The sequence below is a fragment of the Neovison vison genome, chromosome 6 (assembly GCF_020171115.1).
Source record: "Neovison vison isolate M4711 chromosome 6, ASM_NN_V1, whole genome shotgun sequence".
Lineage (NCBI taxonomy): Eukaryota > Metazoa > Chordata > Mammalia > Carnivora > Mustelidae > Neogale > Neogale vison.
Window position 1 is genome coordinate 53,168,884 of NC_058096.1, and position 26,775 is coordinate 53,195,658.

The 26,775-nt window shown below is 36.9% G+C and overlaps 1 protein-coding gene across 2 annotated transcripts in view; it reads left to right on the plus strand.

Annotated features, from left to right (window-relative positions):
• ALCAM (activated leukocyte cell adhesion molecule) overlaps positions 1–26,775 on the plus strand; it is a 215,097-nt gene that overhangs the window by 166,847 nt on the left and 21,475 nt on the right. The window contains exons 6-14 of one of the 2 annotated variants that reach the window (XM_044251306.1): positions 64–246; positions 10,065–10,192; positions 11,792–11,924; positions 15,667–15,779; positions 18,048–18,183; positions 18,291–18,424; positions 21,096–21,228; positions 23,061–23,099; positions 23,392–23,509. In XM_044251306.1, the coding sequence (XP_044107241.1) occupies positions 64–246; positions 10,065–10,192; positions 11,792–11,924; positions 15,667–15,779; positions 18,048–18,183; positions 18,291–18,424; positions 21,096–21,228; positions 23,061–23,099; positions 23,392–23,509 (1,117 nt within the window). The remainder of the gene's footprint in view (positions 1–63; positions 247–10,064; positions 10,193–11,791; positions 11,925–15,666; positions 15,780–18,047; positions 18,184–18,290; positions 18,425–21,095; positions 21,229–23,060; positions 23,100–23,391; positions 23,510–26,775) is intronic. The other variant, XM_044251307.1, reaches the window with a different exon arrangement.

The following is a 26,775-nucleotide window of genomic DNA, read 5'->3' on the forward strand; positions in this document are numbered from 1 at the left end:
ACATTTAAGGATTGTGATTTTTCCAATGAAAGGTGCTATCATTAGTGTTCTTACTTTCTTCAGTGGTAGTCTTAATTTTTAAAAAGCAAATGGACCCGGTAACTCAGCTCTATACCATGACTTCATCCCTGGAGTACAAGGCAACCAAGGCTGACATACAGATGCCATTTACCTGCTCTGTGACGTATTACGGACCATCTGGTCAGAAAACACTTCAGTCTGAACAAGCAATCTTTGATATTTACTGTAAGTAACTCAGTATGCAATTATGCAATGTTTTGTTTTATTTATTTATTTGACAGAGAGAGAGACAAGAGAGTGAACACAAGTAGGGGGAGTGGGAGAGGGAAAAGCAGGCTCCCTCAGAGCAGGGAGCCTGATGAGGGGCTCAGTCCCAGGACCCTGAGATCATGACCTGAGCAGAAGGCAGATGCTTAATGACTGAGCCACCCAGGCACCGCTACAATTATGCAATTTTAATGTCTTAGAGTATTCAAATGCTATTAGTCTTTCAATTCCTAATCCACATTCTCTTTGGACTCTGCCTTCAATCCTTCTTTCCTGTTCTGCAGTACTCAAATAATTTATTTTTCCTTGGAATCCTATAGAATAAATGCTTACTCTGTCTTGTGATAGCTTTCACTTTTCACTTTGTCATTTCTGAAGATCTCTTCTGGATTCTGCTAGACGCTAAGTTCCTTAAAAACAAGACCTCTAACTCAGTGTGGTCCCTTCAGGTAGTCCTCACAAGCTATGAATTTTTTTTTTTTTAAAGATTTTATTTATTTATTTGTCACAGAGAGACAGTAAGAGAGGGACTATAAGCAAGGGGAGTGGGAGAGGGAGGAAGCAGGCTTCCCGCTGAGCAGAGAGCCTGATGTGGGGCTCGATCCCAGAACCCTGGGATCATGTCCTGAGCCAAAGGCAGACACTTAACGACTGAGCCACCCAGGCACCCTAAGTTATGAATTTTGTAAAAGTTCAAAATGCCATCTGATTATTTTCTGAATGAAGGACAGATGAATAGAAGCTCATGACTGATTGGACTTCTCGCTATGGGATTTCCATTTTAATGAAAAAAAATTAATAATAAGATCAATTGTACAAGTTTAAATAGGATGTTTTATTCCAGACATTTTGGTTAACTTTATTTCATAGAAAGAAACATAGGCTATTAGACTAAAAAGGAACCTTCGTGATCATCTGATCTAACTCCTTATTTTACTAAGCAGTAAATTGAGTCTCAGAGACCTGCCCTAAATTAGCTGTAGAGACTGGTTTAGAATCCTTTTCTGCCATGCTCTTCTCTTTCCCATAAGACAGGTGCCAAGATTTAGAGCAAACAGGCTGATAGTCCAGGCACAACATAGTCAATTTCTGTGCCTTTCTAAAAGAGTAGGTAACTGCTTTAGGTCTCAGTTTTCTTATCTTGAAATGGAAAAAATAACTCAGTGATGTTATGGAGATTAAGGGAAATCAAAAATCTAAAATAGCATCCTATATTGCTCATTAAGTTCTTGTTACTAAGTACTATTATTATTATTACATATGATCGTTATTACTACAGATGCATAGAACTAGAGATACTATTTTTGGAGAGATGCTGTTTTAAAAATTTTAGAAGCATTTCATTATTTTTTTAAAAAAAGAATCAAAACTTTTTGTAATACTGTCATGTATGGTAGAATAACCTAATACTTCTACGTGTATTCTGAAGAAAGAGCAGAAATGCCAGTTGAGCCATTGTAGGGTTTAATCTCTGCATTCCTATTTTGTTCCATAAAGTGCAGAACCTTATATAAGAACAAAACTGACATTCCACTTGCCCTGACAATAAAGGATTGTTGTGCCTTAAACTTTGTATCTAAGTTTCAACTTCTATACTGACTTAAAGTAAGGACTTAAAGGATTTCATTATGTGCAACTTATCTAAAATCAAGCTATTATTTCTGTAAGTAAAGGCAGAATTCTGTCTGTTCAGAAATGTTGAACTGGAAATAAACTCTGTTGGTGTAAGTGCAGGAGTACATGATAGGAAAGAGCATCAAGATGAGTAATAAGGACCGGGAAAGTGGCTTCAGAAAAAAAACAGGAATGTATGTTATCAGGCAGGAAGAGCCGGGTAAGCAGAAAAGTCCTTGGATGAATGAGAAGGAAATGATTTTACTGTGGCTGGGCTGTGGGGGGTGCATTTGGCACAGCTTTTGAGAAGCCACAATGTATGCGGTGCTGGATTTGCTGGTAAAGATACAAAGTGCTTAACAGGGTCCTGACATTCAAAGAGTTTAAGACTCCAGTAGAGCAATATGAGATACCTACAGGGCGAGGAAATTGTCAGTGCAAGGTCACATGGGGTAAGTGACACTCCGAGCTCAATGAATAGCACTGAAAGCTCAGATGCCCAAGGACAATGATTCTCAGACTTTTGTTGCATCTGAATCACCAGAAGGTCTTCCAACACCAATCACCGGACCCTGCTCTGAAGTTTCTTACCCTGTAGTTGTGGGGGGGAAGTTCAACACTTTGCATTTGTAACAGATTCCCTGGAGATGCTAACACTGTTCATATGAGGACCACACCTGGAAAATCACATAAAAGTGGAGAAGGAGGGAGCTAAACGGAAAGGGCAGAGAATACATTCAGAGGAAAGAAATTTGGTCAGTTCATCTGGAGGAAGGTGCCCTAGTCCACTCCTACCGTAATCCTTCCTTACCCTTTCCAATCAGTAATGAAACTTGATAGAATCTAGCCTTTTATGTTTATCTTTATGTTTATATTGATCTTTATGTTAATCTTATTTGTTATGTTTATGTTTATCCGATTCTGCCTTCGAATATGCCACCATTCTTCATGGCCCATATTTCTGTGATTCCCAAAATAATATTCCTTTCTGTTCACTCTGAACTGCCCTCCAAGCTGCTGCTGAAAATATCTTTTTAAAAACAGATGTGAAACCATGTTAGGTTAGTGCTATGATTACAATTCTTTAGTAACTCCCCAGATCTCTTGGATTGATCTTCACGCTCATTGTTTTCTTTCTTCCAAGTTTTTACTTAAATTCCAGTTGGTTAACATACAGTGTAATTTAAGTTTTAGGTGTAGGATTTAGTATACAACACCAGTTGCTTGTTACAGCAAGGGCACTCCTTAATCCCCATCACCCATTTAACCCAACCGCCCTCCACCTCCCCGCTAGCAACCCTGTTTGTTCTCTATATTAGAAATCTGTTTTATGGTTTACCTCTCTATTTTCTTTCACTTATGTTTATCTGTTATCATTTTTTAAATTCCACATATTAGTGAAATCATATGGCACTTGTCTTCCTCTGACTGACTTGTTTTGCTCAGCATAATACTCTCTAGCTCCATCCATGTCATTGCAAATAGCAAGATTTCATTCTTTTTATGGCCGAGTAGGATTCCATTGTGTATATATATGACAGCTACTTTATTCATTCATCAGTTGGTGGACATTTGGGCTCTTTCCATAATTTGGGTGTTGTTGATAATGCTGCTGTAAACATCAGGCTGCATGTATCTGTTCAAATGAGTATTTTTGTGTCTTTTGGGTGAATACCTAGTAGTGCAATTGCTGGGTTGTAGGGTAGTTCTATTTTTAACTTTCTGAGGAAACTCCATACTGCTTTCCAGAGTGGCTGTCCCGGTTTTCATTCCCATCAACAGTGTAAGAGTTCCCTTCTCTCTGCATCCTGGTCAACATCTTTTGTTTGCTGTGTAGTTATATTTAGCCATTCTGACAGGTGCGAGGTGGTATCTCATTGTGGTTTTGATTTATATTTCCCTGGTGATGATTGATGGTGAGCATCTTCCCATGTGTCTGTTACCCATTCTGGCTGTCTTCTTTGGAAAAATGTCTGTTCATGTCTTCTGCCCATTTTTAACTGGATTATTTGTTTTGGGGGTGTTAAAATTTATAGGTTCTTTATACATTTTATTTTTTTTTTCTTTATAGATTTTAGATACTAACCTTAATCAGATATGTCATTTACAAATATCCTCTCCCACTCTGTAGGTTGCCTTCTAATTTTCTTGACTGTTTCCTTCGCTATGCAGAAGATTTTTATCTTGTTGAAGTCCCAGTAGTTAACTTGTTGTTTCCCTTGCCTCCAGAGGTGCTGCCAATATTCTCCTCCCAGGATTTTGATGGTTTCCTGTCTCCTGTCTCACATTTAGGTCTTCCATGCATTTTGAGTTCATTTTTGTGTATGGTGTAAGGAAGTTACCCAGTTTCATTGGGCATGTTGCTGTCTGTTTTCCCAACACTATTTGTTGAAGAGGCTTTGTTGAAGATTAGTTGACCATATAGTTGTGGGTCTATACCTGAGTTTTCTGTTTTGTTCCATTGATCTATGTATCTGTTTTTATGCCATTATCAGACTGTCTTGATCACTACCACTTTGTAATGTAGCTTGAAGTCCAGAATTCTGATGCCTCCAGCTTTGCTTTTCTTTTTCAAGGTTGCTTTGGCTTTTGGGGTCTTGTGGTTCAATACAAATTTTAGGATTGTTTGGTCTAGCTCTGTGAAAATAGCTGGTGATATTTTGATAGGGATTGCATTAAATGTGTGGATTGCTTTGGGTAGTATAGGCTTTTTAACAATATTTGTTCTTTTAATCCGTGAGCATGGAATGTTTTCCCATTTCTTTGTGTCATCTTCAGTTTCTTTCATAAGTGCTCTACAGTTTATTTAGAGTACAGATCTCTTACCTCCTTGGTTAGGTTTATTCCTTGATGTCTTACGGTTTTTGGTACATTTGTAAATTAGGTCGATTTCTTGATTTCTCTTTCTGCTGCTTCATTATTGGTGCATAGAAATGCAACATTTTTTTGCATGTTGATTTTGTATCCTGCAATTTTGCTGAATTTGTGTATCAGTTCTAATTTTTTGGTGGAGTCTTTCATAAACTATCATTTCATCTGCAAACAGTGAAAATTTGACTTCTTCCTTGCTAATTTGGATATCTTTCACTTTTTAAAAATTTTTATTTTTCATTTTTTATTTTATTTTATTTTACTTTTTTGTCTGATTGCTGAGGCTGGGGCTTCCAGTACTATATTAAATAACAATGGTAACACTAGTCATCTCTGCTGTTCCTGATTTAGAGGAAAAACTCTCTGTTTTTCCCCACTGAGGATGGTATTACCTGTGGTTTTCCATTTATGTCCTTTATTATGTTGAGGTATGTTCCTTCTATCCCTATTTTGTTGATGGCTTTTATGAAGAATGGATGTTGTACTTTGTCAAATGCTCTGTCTGCATCTGTTGAGAGAGGATCATATGGTTCTTAGCCTGCCTTTTATTAATGTGGTATCTCACATTGATTAATTTGAAAATATTGAACCACCTTGGCAACCCAAGAATAAATCTTACTTGATCATGGTGAATGATTCTTTTAGTGTAATGTTGGATTTGATTTGCTAGTATTTTGTTGAGAATTTTTGTGTCCGTGTTCATCAGGGTTATTAGTCTGTAGTTGTCTTTTTTAGTGGAATCTCTTTAGTTTTGGAATCAGAGTAATGCTGGCCTCATAGAATGAATTTGGAAGTTTTCCTTCCTTGTCTATTTTTGGACTAGTTTGTGAAGAATAGATAGAATTCCCCTGGGAAGCCATCTGACCCTAGACTTTTGTTTCTTGGGAGATTTTTGATTACTGATTCAATATCTTTGCTGGTTATTGGTCTAGTCAAGCTTTCTATTTCTTCCTGTTTCAGTTTTGGTAGGTTATATGTTTCTAGGAATTTATCCATTTCTTCCATATTGCCCAACTTGGTGGCATGTATTTTTCATAATATTCTCTTATGATTGTTTGTATTTCTGTGGTGTTAGTTGTGATCTCTCCTCTTTCATTTGTAATTTTATTTGAGTCCTTTCTCTTTTCTTTTTTAAGAAGTCTGGCTAGGGGTTTGTCAGTTTTATTAATATTTTTCAAAAACCAGCTCCTGGTTTCATTGATTTTTTTTTTTCTCCTGTGTTTTTGGTTTGGTTGTTTCTATATCACTTTTTTCTGTTCTAATCTTTATGATTCCTCTTCTTCTGCTGTCTTTAGGCTTCATTTGTTTTCTTTTCTAGCTCCTTTGGGTATGAGGTTAGCTTGCATATTTGAGATTTTTCTTGGTATTCGAGGTAGGCTTGTATTGGTATGTACTCCCTTCTTATGAACACTTCTGCTGCATCCCAGAGATTTCAGATCATTATGTTTTCATTTTCATTTGTTTTCAGGTATTTATTTCTTCTTTAATGGTTGACCCAGTTATTCCTTTGTAGGTTGTTCTTTAACCTTTATGCATTTGTGTTCTTTCTAAATTTTTTTCTTCTAGTTGACTACAAGTTTCGTAGCCTTATGATTGGCAAAATGCATAGTATGGTATCAGTCTTTTTGTGCCTATTGAGGCTTGATTTGTCACCTAGCATGTGGTCCATTCTGTCAAATGTCCCATGTGTACTTGAAAAGATTGTATTTCCTGCTGCTTTAGGATGAAATGTTCTGAATATATGTTAAATCTGTCTGGTCCAGTGTGTCATTCACAGGCATTGTTTCCTTGTTGATTTTCTACTTAGATGATCTGTCCGTTGATGTAAGTGGAATTTTAAAGTTCCTTACAATAAGTGTGTTATTAATAAATTCCTTTATGTTTGTTCTTAATTGTTCAGTATATTTGGGGGCTCCCACATTGGGGGCATAAATATTTAAGTTGTTAGATCTTCTCATGGAATAGATCACTTTATTATGATATAGTGCCCTTCTTCATCTCTTGTTATAGACCTTGGTTTAAAATCTAGTTTGTCTGATAGGAGAATTGCTGCTCCAACTTTCTTTTGATATCCTTTTGCGTGGGAGATATTTCTCTATCCCTTCACTCTAACCTGCAGGTGTCTTTAGGTCTAACATGTAGGCAGTATATAGGTGGGCCTTGTTTTTTAATCCAATCTGACTCCCTATGTCTTTTGATTGGAGCATTCAGTCCATTTACATTCAGAGTAATGACTGACAGATACGAACTTAGTGCCATTTTATTACCTATTTTGTTGTTGTTTCTGGAGATTTTCTCTGTTCCTTTCCGGTCTTTATCACTTTTAGTCTTTCTTTCCCACTTAAAGAGTCCCCTTTGCTATTACTTGCGGGGCTGGTTCATTGGTCTTGAACTCGTTTAGTTTTTGTTTGTCTGGGAAACTGTCTCTCCTTCTAGTATGAATGATAGCCCTGCGGGATAGAGTATTCTTGGCTGCAGATTTTTTTCCATTTAGTGTATTGATTATATCCTGCCACTTTCTCCTGGATGCTAAGTTTCTGTGGAGAGATCTCCTGCTAACCTTATTGGTCTTCCCTTGTAAATTAGAGACTTTTTATCTTGTTGTTTTTAGGATTTTTCTTTATCTCTATATTTTGCAAATTTAACTACTCTGTGTCTTGGCGTTGACCTTCTGTTGGATTTTGATGGGAGTTCTCAGTGCCTCCTGGATTTGGATGTCTGTTTTCATCAATAATTTCTGCAAATAAACCTTCTTTCCCCTTTTCTATCTCTTCTTCTTCTGGGACTCCTGTGACACAAATGTTACTCTGTTTGATGGAGCCACTGAGTTCCCTGGGTCTACTTTCATGATCAGGATTTTTCTTTCCCTCTTTTGTCTTTATACTCCCAATCGATATGCTTCAGATCCCTTGTAGCCATGGTCCTGCACTATGTCTCAGTCTTCATCACTTCATTGTGTCTTCTATAATCCTGTTTTGTTTTCCAGATTTCTCCTTTAGACTACTACTTCCATGACTATTCATTTGCTGTCACTACCAAACTTTTGTTTTCTAGCAAACACCTATTTATTCTTTAAATTCCAGCTGTAGCATCAGTTTGTACCAGACTCTTCCCAGTCTCATGCATCTATAATCTATCAGTGATAACATCATATCCAATGTTTATGTTGTTATTATCTTAATTGTTTGATGTCATTACAAATCGATTGAAAGCCATGCTGTTTTCAACTTTATAACTTCAGCCTTCAGTGCCAGCACAAAATAAATATTAACTAAACAAATGAATACATGAATGGACAGAGGATAAATGGAGATAGGACAAAGAAAATTTGAATAGAATCTCGGTTATTTTGTAGTGGTATATAGAGAGTAGTGAGATATACTTCTTACCTGAATAGTTCAAGGCAGTCATGGGTACCAGGTTAGGAAATTTTTATTACAGTCATTACATATAATTGTAATCTTCAAAGCATTACTTTGAAATTATAAAGCATTACTTCAGAAAACTGATATATATATATTTCCTCAAAATCAGTTTTGATGTGTATATATATACATATGTGTGTGTGTATGTGTATAAAATTTATATATTATATATTATATATATGATGGAGTGGAATGTGGGACTGTCCGTGTTTCAGGTATAGGTTAGCGCCTGGACAATAGAAATGTTAGTAGGAATAAAAGAAGAGAATCGGGTGCAAAACACAGTATTAATCGTATTAATCATTCACACATGGTGACAGAGTGGATGAGAAAAAGCCAGAATACCTGGCAGAATGATTTACTAATAGACAGAGTAAAATTCAGAGAATAAGTCCAGGGCAACGGGAGAGCAAGAGTTGGTTAATTTTGTTTGAGGCATGTTAGTTGGACATCCAGAAAGTTACTGTTAAAACTCAGATCTCTCTGATCTCAGTGTAGTTCTTCAATTCTCTAATGCAGAACAGAGCTATTGAAAGGGGACACAGAGAAGGCAAGTTTTGCAATAAAGCAGGAAGTCAGACAGACTGTGATCCTGGCTGTTCTGGTGTCAGCTTTGATTGAGCAGTCTTGCAGTGATATGCAACAGGCCAGAGTAGTGAAGGGCCACATAAAAGAGTGAAGAAGGCGTAGAAATGGAAGGCCAGCAGGGGATGAAAAACAGACTTTATTTACCTTCCAACTTTACTGGGAGCCACTAGTGAGGGAACTACCTCTGGGAAATTCAGAAAAACTAACAAAAAGTGTATTAAACCAGTCACTGTTAAGCTTCAGAACATTCTGGGCAAATAGACCCAAGCATGGAAAAAAAGGCAGCAAAGCAATCTAAATCAACCCTTCTATGTTTTTTCTGCATTTGGATATTAAAAAGATACATAAATGATAGCAAAAGATAGGGAAAAAACCTCTAAATTTACTACTTATTTGTTTTATTAGCTAATAACAAAGTAAGTCTTCATAAATTATTATTCTATTCTTATTCTTATTCTGTTATTCTTATTATCCAGCTAAATAACCAGCTATATTAGAAAGTGGGTCATTTATAACTGCCAACACCCCTTCCTCTTATTTTCTGTTTGTTGGATATCGCCCTTCATATCTAGCCTTTAATTTCTTTAGTGTTCTACTGTTAGTAGTAGCCTCTACTAAAGAATACCCTTTAGCCCTATTTTCTCCATAAAAGTGACCAAATGAAATGAAGTTTGCACCTTTGCTCCAAATGAGCAGAATGGAATTATAGTATATTTACAGTCCCGTTGGTTGTTTTAAGGGTCTTCAGTTCACAGGTTTCATCTTTTTGAAAACTGATCTCCTCTCCTGCATGCCAGAAATCTTGCCGGCATTGCTTAGGTCATGTCTCTTTTAATTTAATATAAGGTATTATTATGTAAGAGGAGTGTAGGGTACCTAATAGTTTTAGCTACTGTGGAAGCTGACCCAGTCTTTCCAAACCATGGGGTTCATATAATATAGTTAAATGCCCTTATAATGAAATCATGCAGTGAGATTGTTCCTACTCGTCTTTTACACATAAAATAATTATGGCCATTCCTACCTCAGCTAAAGACATTTTGCTAAGAAGAAATTGGCTTTTATGTAACAAGGTCTCTGTAGTTTTCTCTAACCAAGATTAGTACTTGGTAAAGCAAGTAGCTATTAACTTCAATCCCCCTATAAAAGGATACATTTAAGTAATTACCATTACTAGCTTCTTGAGAAAATTGTGTATAATTTAGTCATTTATATTGTATGTACAGAGTAATTTGGTACTTGATGAAAATGGTTAACTTGTGTCTGTGACTCTTGCAGATCCTACTGAGCAAGTGACAATACAAGTGCTACCATCAAAAAATGCCATCAAAGAAGGGGATAACATCACTCTTAAGTGTTTGGGAAATGGTAACCCTCCTCCTGAGGAATTTTTGTTTTACTTACCTGTAAGTGCTTACGGATTATGGCCTGAGCTAGACTACTATCATTTTGTCCTGTCGTGTGGCCACTGGCTGACATATTAAGAATTGTGTGTGGTTGGGCAGCTTAAGAGAGAAAGGTGTTATTCTTGGGGACAAAGGACACCTGTAGAATGTCCTCTGAAAGGATGTCTTACGTTTGTTGGGTTTGGTTTGGTTTCTTTTTGGCATCTACCAGTGATCTTCTCTTTTTTTCTCTTAGGAGATTTCAGAGGAAAAGAGGTAAAAAGCTTATCATAGGAAACCATAATTACAAAAACTCTACTTTTCACTATCTAGATAAGCTGTAAGAATCTGTTCTTCAAAAACAGATAACTCTAAATTGAAGAATGATGACAGCAATGATGTAGATTCTAAGTCTACCGCAGTGCCTTTCTGAACACATCTCTGAACCTCTGAAATAGGACCATTCTGTTGCACATGATATTTAGCTTGACACAATAAAGCTAGGGGCTGTATCTTCCCATGGCATATGGTCTTGAAGGGCAAGCTCCTCAACTTTTATCAATATGATAACTGAAAGGAATCATATATAGAGAAAATTTGTAACATTCGTCTAGGATGTGTCCTAGATATCATGGTAGTATGGAGTCATACGAGGAAAGAGCTGTTGAGGACACTTGTTTGCTCTCCCAGAACTCTCCCTAGGTTTGTGTATGGCCTAAACTTCCATTGATAGAAGCCATATACAACCATATATTGCATTTACTTATGGGTTAAGTGTATAAATATTACCCACTACCTTTCTCAGTAGCATTTAAGAATATCATTACTACATTACTCAGAAGACTAATAACAGCTGATTTCTTTTAGACTGAAATGTTGGTAGAATTGGTTCTCTTGATAAATAATAGTTTGTTCTTTGAACAGTACGTTCAAAAACATACTGTTTTTTTCTCCCATGCAAATAAACTTCTGAAACTAACTATGTTTCTACCTTGGCTCTCAGGAAGGACAGGCAAATTTATGTCTTAGCTTTATAACAATATCTGATGATTATAGTTTTTTTATTACTATGTACTCCTAGTGCATCTATATTCTTTTCACTCTTCGTTTATTAATTCTTTTCTTTTTCTTTACTCTTAAAAAAAAATGTTTCTTTCTTTCTTCTCCTTCCCTTCCTCCCTTCCCTCTCCCTCTCTCCCTCCCTCCCTCCCTCCCTTCCTTCCTTTCTTCCTTTCTTTTTCTCCTCTCCTTTTTATTTGGATATGTGCATGTTTTCTTTGAGCTGCCTGAAATCTTTTTGTTGAATTAGAGGACATAAATATAAAATGAAATATTGGGTTTTTTTTTAAATCGAATTTAACTCTCAAATTCAAGCCATGCTGTCAATAGAATAGATATCATCAGTGTCACGTTTATTAGCTCATCAATTTCCTTAGAACCAAAATTGCAGCTATTTTTCCAGAAATCAGATAACACAAACTCTACTCACATTTGTCCCATCATAGAAACACTTTCCCTTTTTTTCTCTTACATAAGAAAATGGTATTTTCGTCAAGAAATACAACTCATCTCTTTGTAGCTCCCAAGTATAATCATCTGACATTTTACCTCTATCAACAGGGACAGCCTGAAGGAATAAGAAGCTCAAATACTTACATGTTGACAGATATGAGGCGCAATGCAACAGGAGACTACAGATGCTCCCTGATAGACAAAAAAAGCATGATTGCTTCAACAGCCATCACCGTTCATTGTAAGTGACCTTATTCTTCATTACCAGCTTCACTTGAAAGGCCTCTAACAGTCTAACTTGGCTGTCTTTTCAAATAAATTGCAACTGTATTTTTCTTAAGTAGCGTGGTTTCAATTGACTTACTGAAGTGCATCAGAGCAAACTCAGCTTCGGTCCAGATTTGCCCTGCAATATTGAAATCTTGAGTGGATCTAATAAGTGCAACTTTCGAGAGTGGTAAACTTCCATCTTCTTTCTAAATGTCTTCAGTCTGTGGTATCCACAGAATATTCATGTGGATCTTAAATTACTCAATTTTCATTTTAAGAAAATATTTAAATATTCTCAAAGTTCACAAGGTTTGTACTTGGCCTAGAAAAAAGTGTAGATTAAGTATTCATTTTAATTATTATTATTACAGAATAACATTAGCACCCAAACCCAAGCAACATAGTCTTACTATAGACTCAACCTTTGGAAGCAGCAGAGGTAGAGACCACTAAAAGCTATTTAATATTGGCCTCTGTATAGAAGAAGAGAAGATTTCTAGAAACAGAAACTCTTCAAAATCACCCTAAATGTGTTTCTTAACTTTTAACCTACTTTTGATCACCAAATACTCCAAAAGTTATACTTTAGTGTGATTTTTAAAAAAAAGAGAGGTACATCAGAAAGAGTACCTCATATCCTTAATTTTGTAATTTCCGACATTTCTTTATATACCTGATGCATTGTGGAAAGGGGAGACTAATTTGAACTGCTCCCCAGTGACACTAGAATTCACAGAGTGCTTTAGCAAACGTTCATTGTTGCTTGGAGGTGAAGGCCAAACTTTCTAGTAAGTCCTTTGAACCCAGTAGCACCTCTTAACATGCTCCGTCGCGATGAAGTTTCCCTCGGCACGAAGTGCTCTAATCCAATTGAGTACAAGGGACTTCTTTCTTTCAAAATGGAAAGAGACTAGAAATTGTTCTGAAGAAATGGTTCTAAAGTCGCATTCTACCTATAATGCTTGGAAAACATAGAGGATAGGAGCTAAAACTTTTGAGGGCGGTACAAGGAGATACACTGGGGAATAGAGTAACCAGATGGTTGCTTTTGAGTTTCTGATGTTGGGAGCACACTCTGGGGAGCCCTATAGAAATAGCAGACTGTTAAGAAATGTTCACTGCCAGGCCATTTCTCTATTTGCACCATATTCACGTTATATAGTTCTGAGTGTGTCTGCCGTCAGAAACTGGTTAGAGAGAAAGCAGTGATCTCTCAGGATTAAAACAATGCTGCTTTTTTCTCTGAGGATGAGTCAGTCCTGGGACCATTTTTCCAGACTGTTCCATGACCAAAAAAAAAAAAAAAAGAAAGAAAGAAAGAAAAAGAAGAAAGGGAAGTAAGAGAATATAACTAACTGATAGAATTTCCTGTGAAATAATTCTGATATTCTTGTCCATGAAATCTGTGGACCAATAACCAATAATCCAGTGCCTGGAGATGGTACAGTAAGCTTATGTTTAAGAGATGCCAGCTACTCAGGACCCTAAAAGAAAGGAAAAGGCCCTTATTTGTATCACTGGTGGATGAGGCATGGAGGGATACTTGGCAGAGTAATAAGGCAAATGTGGTACAGCCACATTGTACCTCAGTGATCAGCTGTGATAAAGAAAAACAAAATTAAACAAAAGTATGTTAACAGTTTAATTGGATTTCAGTGCACTTAATTGGATTTAAATGCTTTTTGGTTTTGAAAGGTAGACTAAAACATCAGGCTTTAAGGCCTGTATTTCTCTTTAAAGGCTGAAATAAGGATTGCAAATAAAGAAGATTTTACTCTGAATTACATGAAATGAAAACATAAAAATTCTGGGTTTTGCCCATTTATCCTTGATTGCTTGTTTGTTGTCTGAAAACAAGATTTGTCTCCTTTCCGTAGATGATAGATGACGAAAGGGAACGTAGATAGAGAAGCACCAGGCCCCACTCGCACGTGTGTGCAGAACAGACCCCTCATCAGGGCTCTCCGCCCACAGACCCAGAGTTGCTGAGGAAGCGTCTGCTATTCCTCTGCCAATTCATGCACAGATAGACTCTTCATCAGAACTGTCAGAGTCCATCACCAGCCTTTAAAATCACTTCTTTTATCCTCTCACTGGCAGGTTAACTGTCCAACTAACAAAAGCTTCTGACTCTCCCTACATAGGGAGAGTGTAACCAATCCAGATTTTCTGAGGAAACTCCACTTCCACTTTCCTATATGATAATGGATATTTTAGTATTATTGAGACTGTGTGAAGGCAGGCTTCTTGCCTACATCCAGTCATTGTTTTCCAGAGCCTAGCATGGGGCAGACACTGTGGATGGACGGTGACAACTGAAGAGTCCTGCCTTCATGGTTCTTACAGTCTAACAGGAAAAACAAGTGTTAAAAATGATGCTGGCCAACTATCGACCAACAGCAGTTTTAACATGTAAAACCAAGAAGCAGCACGGGGTGCAGTGGGAAATCCCCAGTGCTGTAGAATAAAGTCTCAACTCATAGCATGGCAAACACAGTCCTTTATAGAGTCTGGCCTCCACTAATTATGTAGGCTTATCATTCATGTGTTATAACCATTCATACCAGATTACTCACAGTGGTGCAATCTGCCATGCTCTGTCAGCATTTTGCCATTGTTTATGTGGCAGAAGTTTTCCCTGTGTCTCCATTTATCAAAGCCCTTCTCAACTGTCAAGGACCACAAGCAGATACTGCCGCATATACAAAGCCTTTATTACTGCTGTGTAATGCACTTGGCCTCTGTTCTCCATACTCCCATAAGTCTTTGCTTCTACCTCTCTTTGGAGCCCTTTCTTTAGTTTTTCAACAAATACTAATTGAACTTCTGATCTATAGCATGGATGCTAGTAGATGCGGATTTCATGCTGCTGTGTATCAGAGTCACTTAGCACAGTGCATACTACCTCTACCTCAAAAATTGTAAATTGTAAGCTTATATCCATCTCTGTATCTTGTCAGTGCTTGCAACTTAGTAGCTGCACAATAAATGTTTGTTCTGTTGAATTAGATTTTCCTCATACAGATCATAATGCAATAGTAAGATTTTTATAGAAATTGCTTTCCATCTGAAAGATTATACCTCCTTAGATGTGTTTATTCTGTTTTTAAAAAATGATGCCTGCTGCCAGCGTACCTAACAATAGATCTTATTTAAAATTTCAGCTGCACAAGAAATGGAATTGCATTAAAAAAAAAAATCTAACTACCATAGTCCGTTCTCTCTGAAGAAATGGATAGACTACCTCATGGTTTTTCAGATTATCACCTGCTGTCTAAATATACTTAATTTTCTCCTGGCATGCCTTACCAACTCTTTTTATAATATTTACCTAGTCATCATCTTTCTTTTCTTCCAGAAATTATTTAAGAATTGTTTTTCTTAAGGTAGTAGACCCCAGGGGAATACTTCTATGCAGTCAAAACATCAGTCATGTTAACTGCAAATAAATGCATAATCAGTTAGATTGACCATTTCCCTGTCTAAACTGGTCTCAAATGTGGCTTGAAAAAGTGGACTGATTACACTACAGTTCAGTTATTTTGGTCACATAAATCAGTTCTGAATTTTGAAGACTGTTATAAGGATTTCTTTTTTTTTCTTTTCTTTTCTTTTTTTTTGGGGGGGGGGTCTTTCATCTTTTCTTCTTCAAAATATTTTGACTGTCTTTCTTTCCTGGAGTTTGAACTTCAAGCAGATTTTCTGCTTCACAGATTTGGATTTGTCCTTAAACCCAAGTGGGGAAGTGACCAAGCAGATCGGTGATGCCTTGCCTGTGTCATGCACAATATCTGCTAGTAGGAATGCAACTGTGGTATGGATGAAAGTAAGTCATATTTCTTGATAATATTACACTGTTTGGACTGACTCCTTTTTGACTCTTTTGCATTTAATTGGACATCTAAATATCTAAATATGTTTATACACCCACACTCATGCTCTCCTTCTCTATGTTATAATCATATAAATGATGTCACAGTAAAATTTTAGAGGTACCCAACAACAGTATGGCATCCATAATTGATTGTCTGAAATATACTTTGGGACATTGATTAATGTGTATCTACTTTGGGACTTTGATATATGTGTATCTACATTGTTTTATATGTATTTATGTGAATTCTACACATACACACATGCTCACTGACCCACACATGTATACGGTTATATGCTCTAGAGCTTAACAATCTTCAGTGTGTTTTAACCCACATTATTCTCACATGACACTTACAAAGAACCCTGTGAAATATGCAGGATATTTATTATTTCCCCACGTAATTCAGAAAGAAGTGGAGGCAAGAGAAACCAGAAAGCTCCTAAGTAGCAGAGTTAGACTCAAACTCAGGCCTTTCTGGGTTTAATAAATACATGCTCTGATCACATAACTTTCAGCCTGAAACTGACCTTACGTGTCTGAACGTGAGTTCATTGAATTCGTAGCACCTTGAAAATAGAGCTACCTTTTGAGCCGTGGGCCATAGTGGAACACCTGGAACACAGTGGAGCTTGGTCAGTATTTCCTGAGTGAGTGCCTCTAGTCTTGTAATTGTCTGAAGTGTAGGCCATTACTGAGAACCTAGTCATTGTTACCTTTTTAGAGTGAGTTGGTAGGATTGGTACTTGGTGATTTGAGACAAGGTTATCAGCAAAGGGAAAGGTTGTAATTCCACTACTAAGTCCTCAGCTAGTATATCTAAACACCCAGTGCACATGTTGACAAAACACACATAAACCATTTCACATCGGAGTTGACAAGAATTATCTTTACAAAAAATTGTGGAGAATTGTATTGTTAGAATTTCTTCTTGCTGAAAATACACATTATTTTGTATTGCTTTTGATCACTTTTAACACTAGATCCTCTCTGACTAGCTTTTTTTCTTTTAAAGTGCAGTTCCTTATTTTATTCTCTTTTAATTGAAGCCTCCTCACCCTTTTCACTCAGATAATTAAAATGTCACTCTGTAGGGCGCCTGGGTGGCTCAGTGGGTTAAGCCGCTGCCTTCGGCTCAGGTCATGATCTCAGGGTCCTGGGATCGAGTCCCGCATCAGGCTCTCTGCTCAGCAGAGATCTTGCTTGTGATCTCTGTCAAGTAAATAAATAAAACCTTTTTAAAAATTAAATAAATAAATAAATAAATGTCACTCTGTAGACTGAATATTTACTGTGATATATTTGTAGTAGTCTGTGGTCAAAGAGCTAGACAAGTCCTAGGCAACCAGACTACTCAGTAATCGTACATGCACTTAATTGTTTCACTACAGGACTAGAGAGACTAAGTTTACTTGGCTAAACCAGTTTCTACATTAACTGTAGTCACTGTTGTTAATTGAATGCCTAATGTTAGTAGTGTTGTGTTGATCAAGGTGGTCTAGCTACAACTGGTTAGTAGTTGGGGAGTGGAGAAAAATTCATAGTGGGGAAGGACCACATGATGTTAGAATTGTGTTTCATTAAATACCATTATTTTCTGTATACCAAGTGATTTTTTTTAAATTAAATGTTGCATTTCTTTTGTTCATAGAAATTAGGATAGGAAGCTATTAGTAATGATTTCTTTAAAAACATTTTGTCATAACTACATGGCTCTGTAATGGATCCCCTGTCTTGGTAAATACATCCCATCAGATGGCTTTCTGACATTTATGCCTATCATTGATAACTTAGCACAGGTCTCCACTGTCTTTCAATACTAGTTCATCTACGAGGACTTACAAGGAGTAGCTGTTATCAGTTGAGAACTTTCTGAATGTGAACACATTATATTACTTACATAATTAAGTCCTCAAACAATTCAATATGGTAAGATTATTATCCCATTTCAAAAAGAAGGAAACTGAGTCTCCAAAGTTTATGAACTTGTTCTACATTATAAATTCAGTAAATGAAAGAGTTTGAAATAAAACTCATGAGTGTATAAAATTATAAAGGAGAAGGGAAATCTGTTTTTGGAAGTGTCTGAAGAAAAAGGAACTTGCATTTTCCTTAGATCTGGAAGAATAAACTCAGGTTTCAGGTTCCGTGATTATCTAATAAATACGTGAAGAAGTTGTATTTGAGCCATATGAAATAATCAGCTTTTCGTTTACTCAGGACAACATCAGGCTTCGATCAAGCCCATCATTTTCTAGTCTCCATTATCAGGATGCTGGAAACTATGTCTGTGAAACTGCTCTGCAGGAGGTGGAAGGCCTAAAGAAAAGAGAGTCATTGACACTCATAGTAGAAGGTAGTAAACACTGGAGCACCAGTGCAAAGTTTTCTTTGAGAATTTGATATTCAGTTTCTTTGATGACCTTAGTGTAACATCTTATTTTAATTCTAATGATATTTTAGGAAAACCTCAAATCAAAATGACAAAGAAAACTGATCCCAGTGGACTGTCTAAAACAATAATCTGCCATGTGGAAGGTTTTCCGAAGCCCGCTATACAGTGGACAATTACCGGCAGCGGAAGCGTCATAAACCAAGCAAGTATTTGTCCTCTTCTTACGCGCCGTGCTTGGCCCAAAGTGAGCTTTTACGGAGGTGCCTGAGCTGTAGACTAGCTTGTTAGCAACATGAAATTGGCAGTCTATTCTCAGAGGAAGCTTTTGCTAACTTCTTAATTTTTCCAAAGGAAAAAACATGGCTCAAAGAGAAATTTTAAATCCCAGGGCCATGGAGAATGGAAGAATCATTATGTTGTGGTCAGTATCTGTTTTTAGAAGAATGTAAATTGGGTGTTGTTCCATGGTCATTAGTTTCTGAAACTCGGGTGATTAAAGCATTAAGGTATACACTTTTCTGCATCATAAACTTACACATCTGAGTATAAGTGGCCTCCATTACTTTGCTTACTTAAGCACATTAAGGGATATTTTTTCCTCAAACTGGGCCCTGGGGGTGGTGGTGAGGAACACAGTCTCCGTTTGTGAACATATGGTCTAAATTGTGTATGCCAGGGCTAGGGCCAGAGTTAGGCTAGCTAAATATATAGTGTCTGGGACATTTCCTTCTAAACAAAACTTTAATATTTGTAACTTTGTCAGGACATTTTAGTAATAGTTAGTAATAGTAAAGGGCTAAGAACTTAGGGATACTACCAATAATTTTCTTCTTGACAATCCCAAAAGCAAAAAAAGAAGGAGAGAGAGAATCTGGCCTGTCACTAGGGGTTCAGAACTATCTTTCATTCAGTTGCTAGTTTGCTCAGGTTGCTGACATACTTGTTAATTCATTTTTCTCTACAATAGTCTTCATGTTCCTTTTCTCGGTGGAGCCAGTTAAAGACTCTTCAGGAACACCCGGAGGGGCCAATTGATTATCTGAATCCTCTGTGCTGCCTTCTCCCCACCTTTAGGCCCAGGTGATAATCCAGGAAGGCATTCATAAAGCAGAGTTGCATTTAGTTTGAAGTTAAAATTTCTTTCTCTGACGGGGAAGTTGGGCTGCTGGTCCAGCTTATACAACATAGTTTTGCAGAACAAGGTGGAGTTTGGCTCTTTCACCTGTGGGTGATGCATATATATTTGCATAACTCGCGAGTATAGAAGCTCCCCCAAAGGAGCGGACACAGTTGAAGCAAATATATGTCAGTCAGCTGTGCGTCCAACTCTTGGCTTCGGTTTGGGTCATGATCTCAAGGTTGTGAGATTGAGCCCTGTCAGGCTCTACACTCAGCAGGGAGTCTGCTTGAGAGTCTTTCCCTCTCTCTTCTCCCCATCCCCCGCTCCTGTGTGTGCACACACTCTCTAATATAAATAAATCTTCAAAAAATGACTGTTTCTTTTCTATTCTGTCCTTTTTGCTCTTTAGTTTAATTAAATAATAATTGTAGCAAAAAGAACCTTTGGGTACTGGTAATACAAGCGTGGGAAATAGAAAAATAAGCACACAATAAATATTTGATGAATGAACAGATACAAAGATTTAAAAGGCCACTCTTAGAATGAGTAAGTATATTTTACAGAGATAAAACAAAAACAAAGACTCAGTGAGAATGTCATGTGAAAAATACTAGTGGGAAGTGGAAAAATAGCATGTGAACTTACTATGAGGATAAAAATAACAATGCCATTCTTCATTGTCAAGGAGAAGGATTGATTCTGGCCCACTAGGTGATATGTTATTTTTCTTGTTCTAGGATTGTGCTGATCTATCCATAATCTTTTATTTGTTCCCTCCTCAATCATACGTTGAATCTATTGTTTTATAATTACTGATGTCTCTAAGCACTCCTGCCGCTGGGACTAGACAGTATCCCTAAGCCAGAGACTACCTTTTGTCCTCAAGGCCCTTATCATATAGTTGATGAGAAAGCAAATAAAGAACAAAGGTAGGCATGGTGTGGTGTGCAGAATGCAGCTCAGAAAATAGCTCCGGTACATGTTTGCTTTAGTACAGTTGGATTTAGGAGTCAAGTTCTGGGGAAGAGATGAAAGTGAATTGTCTAAGGGTGCCTGATTGGCTCAGTCGATAGAGCATGTGACTCCTGATCTTAAGGTTCTTAAGTTCAAGCCCCACGTGGGATGTAGAGATTACTTAAAAGAAAAAGAAAAGGAAATGAATATTTCTTATTTTTGGAGGAATTAAATGCAGTGATTGCCCTTATTAAGACCTCACAAAAACCAAATGAACTTAACCAGTCACTGAAAAATAACCCATTCTCTGTATTTAGCTTGGAAAGTGAGAAAAAGTTGTTTGATTTTTCCCATGAGCAAATCATACATATATAAGTACTTAGGTATAATGGTTTAAGGTAGCCCCTGAAGTGAAAAACAATGATATAATTTATAAATAAGAATTAAATTCTTAAGTTTATTAAGAGAAAATTGGTGATTAGATAATCACTAGTTATTTTGAGACAAATACTATCATGCCAAAATACTAATTAACATGAGAATCTCTCAGAGAAGAGTTTAATGAATTTAATTTTTAGAATTTGCAATAGAAGTGTAAACAGAAAATCAGTTACGGATTCACTAATCTTCCTGCCTGCTGTGGATATAAGCCTGAATTGGTCTTTATCGATGACCTTACATATGCCCTTGAACACCAGGTAGCACTGTGAAGCACCTCCCCTGTTTCACTCAGTATTTCTCTTCTCCAAGGTTTTAATCCATTTCTTTTCCTAAACCCACCTTCCCTCTTCTTTTCCAGACAGAGGAATCTCCTTATATCAATGGCAGGTATTATAGTAAAATTATCATTTCCCCTGAAGAGAATGTTACATTAACTTGCACAGCAGAAAACCAGCTGGAGAGAACAGTAAACTCCTTGAATGTCTCTGCTAGTGAGTATTTCATTTCTGGCATTAAAAAAAGTAAGAGAATTTGAAGTTATTCTTCATTAGTTTAAAATCTTCAATTCCATCTTCCTGTACTGCATTATGGTAAGTTTTATGTATTTATTTTGCATCTGGTATCATCATCATAGGCTCTTTTTTTTTTGTTCTGGTGTCCATCCTGTATTATCCTTGTCTTGACAGTTGAATCATTTCATGTTTTATGGGTCAGAGACCTTTTCTGGTAGGAATATTTCCCAAGAGCAACAGAGGATAAGAACCGAGTTATTGTTATTTAATCCATGTTATAATTCAGAATAGAGATAGCTCAAAGATTATCTTCAAGCATTTTTATTACAGTTTTAGTTTGGGTAAAATTTTAATTCCTTTTAGTCTGTTATTTTGCATTCTAATTCTTTGTGGTATTTATCCTACCTTAATTTTGAATAGGAATGCCACATGCACAGTCATTTAGCAACTTGGTAGGAAAACATAATAGAATTTATGAAATCTAGTTTCAGAATTGGTGCTTTTGATCATAGTTGAGTCATGGCTAAAAATTAGATATTGAAATTATCCTAGAAAAGAAAGAAATCTGACATGCTGAGCAGCTCTCCAAAAACAGTTGTCATTTAATAAGAAGTTACCCACGATGTTTAATTCTGTCCTTGTTCAATTGCTCTGTAAGCTTTCAGTCAGGGCAGGTCCTGGAATGAGGCTTGGTTCTGGACAGGATGCTAACTGACCTTCCAAACTTTCACCTTTGAGTCAGTTGGATTCCTGTCTGTGACATAGCGGGGTAGGGGTATACCACCTAGGAAGTAGCTGGAGCTGGGAAAAAATAATTGTGTAAAGATAATGATCCTTCACAGAATACGACTGGAATATAAAAAAGCCTGATGGAGTGACCGGAGAAAAGAACCAAACAAATTTACCTCTAAAATAGGTGCATTGACTTCTTAAAATTAAATTTAGTGAGTACTGATTTGTCCTACCTAGAAAGAGGACTTATTCTTTCTTCCTGAACACAAGTTTCTCTTTTATTCTAACCCATTGAGTAGTGGCTTCTAGATCTTGCAGTGGCTTGAAGAACATTTAATACAGTTGTTTTCAAATGTAGGGAGCACCTCCTGAAACTCCAACATAGTATGTATGAGAAGGGGTCTGGAAATCTGCATTTTGACAGATGGCACTGGAAGTTCTGGTACAGGTCTAAAGAAGACTATTTATATAATGTAATACTAGATGATGATCCAGCACATTGGCGATTCTTAAAACGGGCCAGGAGCATGATGCTATCACCGTGATATCTCCACATCACTTGGAGGGCTTCTGCGAACATCACAGATGATGCCTCTTCGCCTCTGAGACATCCCGTATTAATCTCCACCCCCACGACTGCGAGACCATCTCTAGAGTCAGGCCCCTGATACTAGAGGATAAAAATGAATTTGCCACCAAGGCAGAAAAAGTCGAGAAACACTGCACTGTAGATTTGATATATGGCAACTTGTTTCTCTTAAAGAAAAAAAGTTCTATAAAAAGGTGGTAAATAGTGGAGAAATTAATATGGATTTCAGATTAACACTAAAGCTTGTCAGTTGTGAAATTTTCTATGGTAGATTAATACCTTTGCAGTTTTAACGACTCTCCTTAAAACAAGATTAATTTCTTTGTAGGGAAGTTCACGCTCTATTAAATGTAAATTTTTTTTTCTAGCTTTAGCTGTAGAATAGATATTTTATCTTTGAGTATTATTACATCATACTATAATGGTAAAGGTGACTTTCATATATCAACAAATTTTGTTTTTAATTTCATATTAACATTTTTCATTTCAGTAAGTATTCCAGAGCACGATGAGGCAGACGAGATAAGTGGTAGGTACTACGCTGCCGACTCTTCTTCCTTGACTATCAGCTCAAGATTTATGAAGTGTCATTGTATAACTAATTTCTTAGCTGCCACAATTTTGACTTGAACTAAAATAGCCAATGAGACAAGATAGTAAGAATGCTAAAAAGTTTATCTTTTAAAAGCACAAGTTTGCATGTTACTCAGAGTAGTAGTGAGCCTTAATTATTTTTAACAAGAAAGAATAACCAGATTGACTTCTTCTCAGAAAGCCTTGGCAGTGTCTGTAACTGCATGGACTTTTCTTCTCTGTTGTAGATGAAAACAGAGAAAAGGTGAATGACCAGGCAAAACTAATTGTGGGCATCGTCGTTGGTCTCCTCCTCGCTGCCCTAGTCGCTGGTGTGGTCTACTGGCTGTACATGAAGAAATCCAAGTAAGTTACAGAAGGAAGACCTGACTTGTTCAGTGACTTCCACTGGGAGAATTATTAATACAGTGTGTTCATGAGCTCACTTCAGCTGGGCATGTGATTTCTGTAATAGGAAAGGCATGTCCTCCAATCGGGCTGATCATTATGTTTTGCTTTCAGTTAGTTCACAGTGACTACTTTGACGGCGTCAGATAATTGAATTGAGATGTGATTTCACATGCGTCCCCTTCTTTTTCTCAGTCTGTAGTCTAAATTCAATTATTTGATTTCTTTTCCATGCCTAGCGGGTGTTTTTAAAAGCGTATACTTCCAAAAGGTCAGCTATTCTAAGCCATGTGGCTGAGAATGGTGGAGATGAATTAAAAGTGGTTAGTCCATCCTGCGGGAATGGCCAGGTGTCTGCGGTGATGGGTCTGGCCAACAGTGAAACTGTCGTTGAGGTAATATTATCTTGTCACTTCTCTGCTCTAGTTAAGTCACTTTGGTCCACGAAAGGAAATCAGGAAAAAAAGAAAAATTTGTCATCATTTTGTCTGCAGTTTAAAAAGAAAATTAGACAAAGTAACCAGGACTTCTTTAAAAAATATTTGGATGGTGTTTAGATTAAAAATTATTAGTTGTAGGGGCCCCTGGGTGCCTCAGTTTGTAAAGCATCTGCCTTGGGCTCAGGTCCTGGGATTGAGTCCCACATCGGGCTCCCTGCTCAGCAGAGAGCTTCCTTCTCCCTTTCCCTTGGCCTGCCGCACCCCCTGCTTGTGTGCTCTTTCTCTCCCTCTCTGTCAAATTTAAAGTCTTAAAAAAAAAATAAAAATTATTAGTCATAAATAATACAGGTGCAACCAACTTTACAAATTAACTAACCATGGTTTATAATGAAAATCTGATTAACCAGTGATGATTCTTGACATATACACATGCCTAATATTCCTCATCACCCCAGCTTTGACCCCAGATTTGGTTGTGAGTGGGTAGTGTCGGGGTCCTAGCATTTGCATGTTTAAAGTTTCCTTAGTGATTCTGTGGTATACCATTGGTTTCAAACCTGAGGAAATTGATTTTCGCAAGGGGATGTGGATAGCGAGTGGCAACTTTGACTTAATTTTGTAATTTCTTGATGTCTGATATCACCACAACTTTCAACAAGTCAGGTAAGTTAACTTTAAAGAAAATCAAAAGAAAAAGCAGACTCAATAAGACCCATGATCTTACTCCGAAAAGAAAGCAATTTCAGTAAAGAAAGTAATATTCGAATGGAGCTGCCATCGAAGGAAGGCGATAGCTCAGAAATTCTCAAGGTCACATCGTATGAGCACATACTGAGCTCTGTTTTTTTGTTTGTTTGGTTGGTTGGTCTTTTAAAATTTATTTATTTATTTATTTATTTGGAGCTCTGTTTTGATCCTGCAACTCATCTCTGAAGTAGATACTGTTATTACTCGTATTTTACATTTGAAAGAATGAAGGCAGAGAATGATTAAATGACTTGCTTAAGGTTACTTGGTTCACAAGGGTCGAAGTTGTATTTTACCTCAGATAGTGCTGTTTTAGCATCTGTGTGCTTAATCACTAGGTCTGATTTTCTCACACTGTGCCTTTTTCTCCGTGTTTCAGTCGTGTGAGGTAGAAACCTGTGCCTGTGTGTATTGTAGTTGAACTCATCCACTCTTACACGGGGGTGCTGTCACTTCTGATCTCAGCACCTCACTCCTCCATCGCCCTGCCACTTGGTGACAAACGTGTTCTTTTTCTCAGTGAACATTTTACCTACCAGTACTTCATGTGGGCTTGTGTCCGTGGTTTCTGTGGAAAATTTAGAAGACTGCCTGTACCATGTGATTGAAAGGAAATGGCAAGCAGTTGCCCAGAGGCAATATCTTTAAATATTTTAATATTTAATAGAATTTTAATAATTCTCCTTCTATGTGTATAAGTTTCTTATAAAGAGAGAATAAAATCCTATTCTCTCTTTATAATCCACTACAAGGTACTCACAAATCTAACAGCTTGGGCTCTGGGGTATTTCCATTTTATTTACTTAGGATTTCTGATGCATTCCAATGTAATTTCATTTCTTAAAAGAATAAAAATGAAATTCCTCTGTATCCTGGAATTGAGCTGAAAAATAAGCAGCAGTTTTCTCCATTACGACCAAATAAATGCTAAATTTTTGGAACACCCCGAATGTTCCTAATCACCATATTCTAATTGCCAGGATCTCATTAGATGCCATTTATCCTTCTATGAATAAAAAAAAGAAAAAATTATGTGTGTGGGATTTTTTTGTTGTTACTTTGTTGGTTGTTATCATATGGTGCCCCAAAATTAAAATCCTGGATAAACGAATGCTGGACACTTGGCTTCGTAGTGCCTTTAGGCCAAGGGTTGATACATCATGGAGTTCCTTTAAAGTGCCTCATTAAATTAAGTGCATATTTTACTATCTGACTTGAAAGTTCATCTGAGTAACTGTTATTTAATGGAAAAGCACATCCATTTTGCCAGGGTTAATATTATTTGTAACCAAAATAATAAATTGCAATTCTCATCCCAAACGTTAAAGTGTTTTTATGAAATTTGTGAAACTTAAGATTTGCTAAGTGTTCTGCATTCCTGATAGGTTATTCTTTGCTATTTCCCTCTGAGATAAGCCAGCATTTTTGCAAGATGAGTTATTATTAATCCTTGTGTCCAGAGTAAGTGCACTTTTATAACAAGAACTTTCGAGTTAAGAATTGCTAAGGCCATTTTTGGGATCTAGTATAGTGGTATACTTCCTTTTCTATTCTTTTTTTCTTCTTTTCTATTCTTCTACTTCAATTTTTCAAATCAGTATGAGGTTTTCATTACTGTCATTAGCTAATTCATCACTATTTTACATGGGTAGGAGAGATTTATTAATAAAGATGTAGTCCAGAGTTTTCCCCCAAATGTATATTCCCATGTTTACCATCTTGCAAAATAATACCATTAATGATCTCGTAAATCACCATTATGGCAAACACTGTGAACAAAAATTATGAGTTAAAATCTTATTTAAAAGCCTCAGTGATAACAACTCACAGAGCAGGGAGGTTTAAACAACATTTGGGGAAGTTCTTTGCATTGGCATTTTTAAAAGTCAGTGGAGAGAGAGGGGAGAAACAATCTTTTATGTCCAGGTGGAACTTAAGAGTGCATTTGTTAACATACCTAGTGATACGTAGCTAACACGCATTCCCCATTCCATTGGCATGAACTCCATATTTTTATATCTATTTCAGTTACGGAGA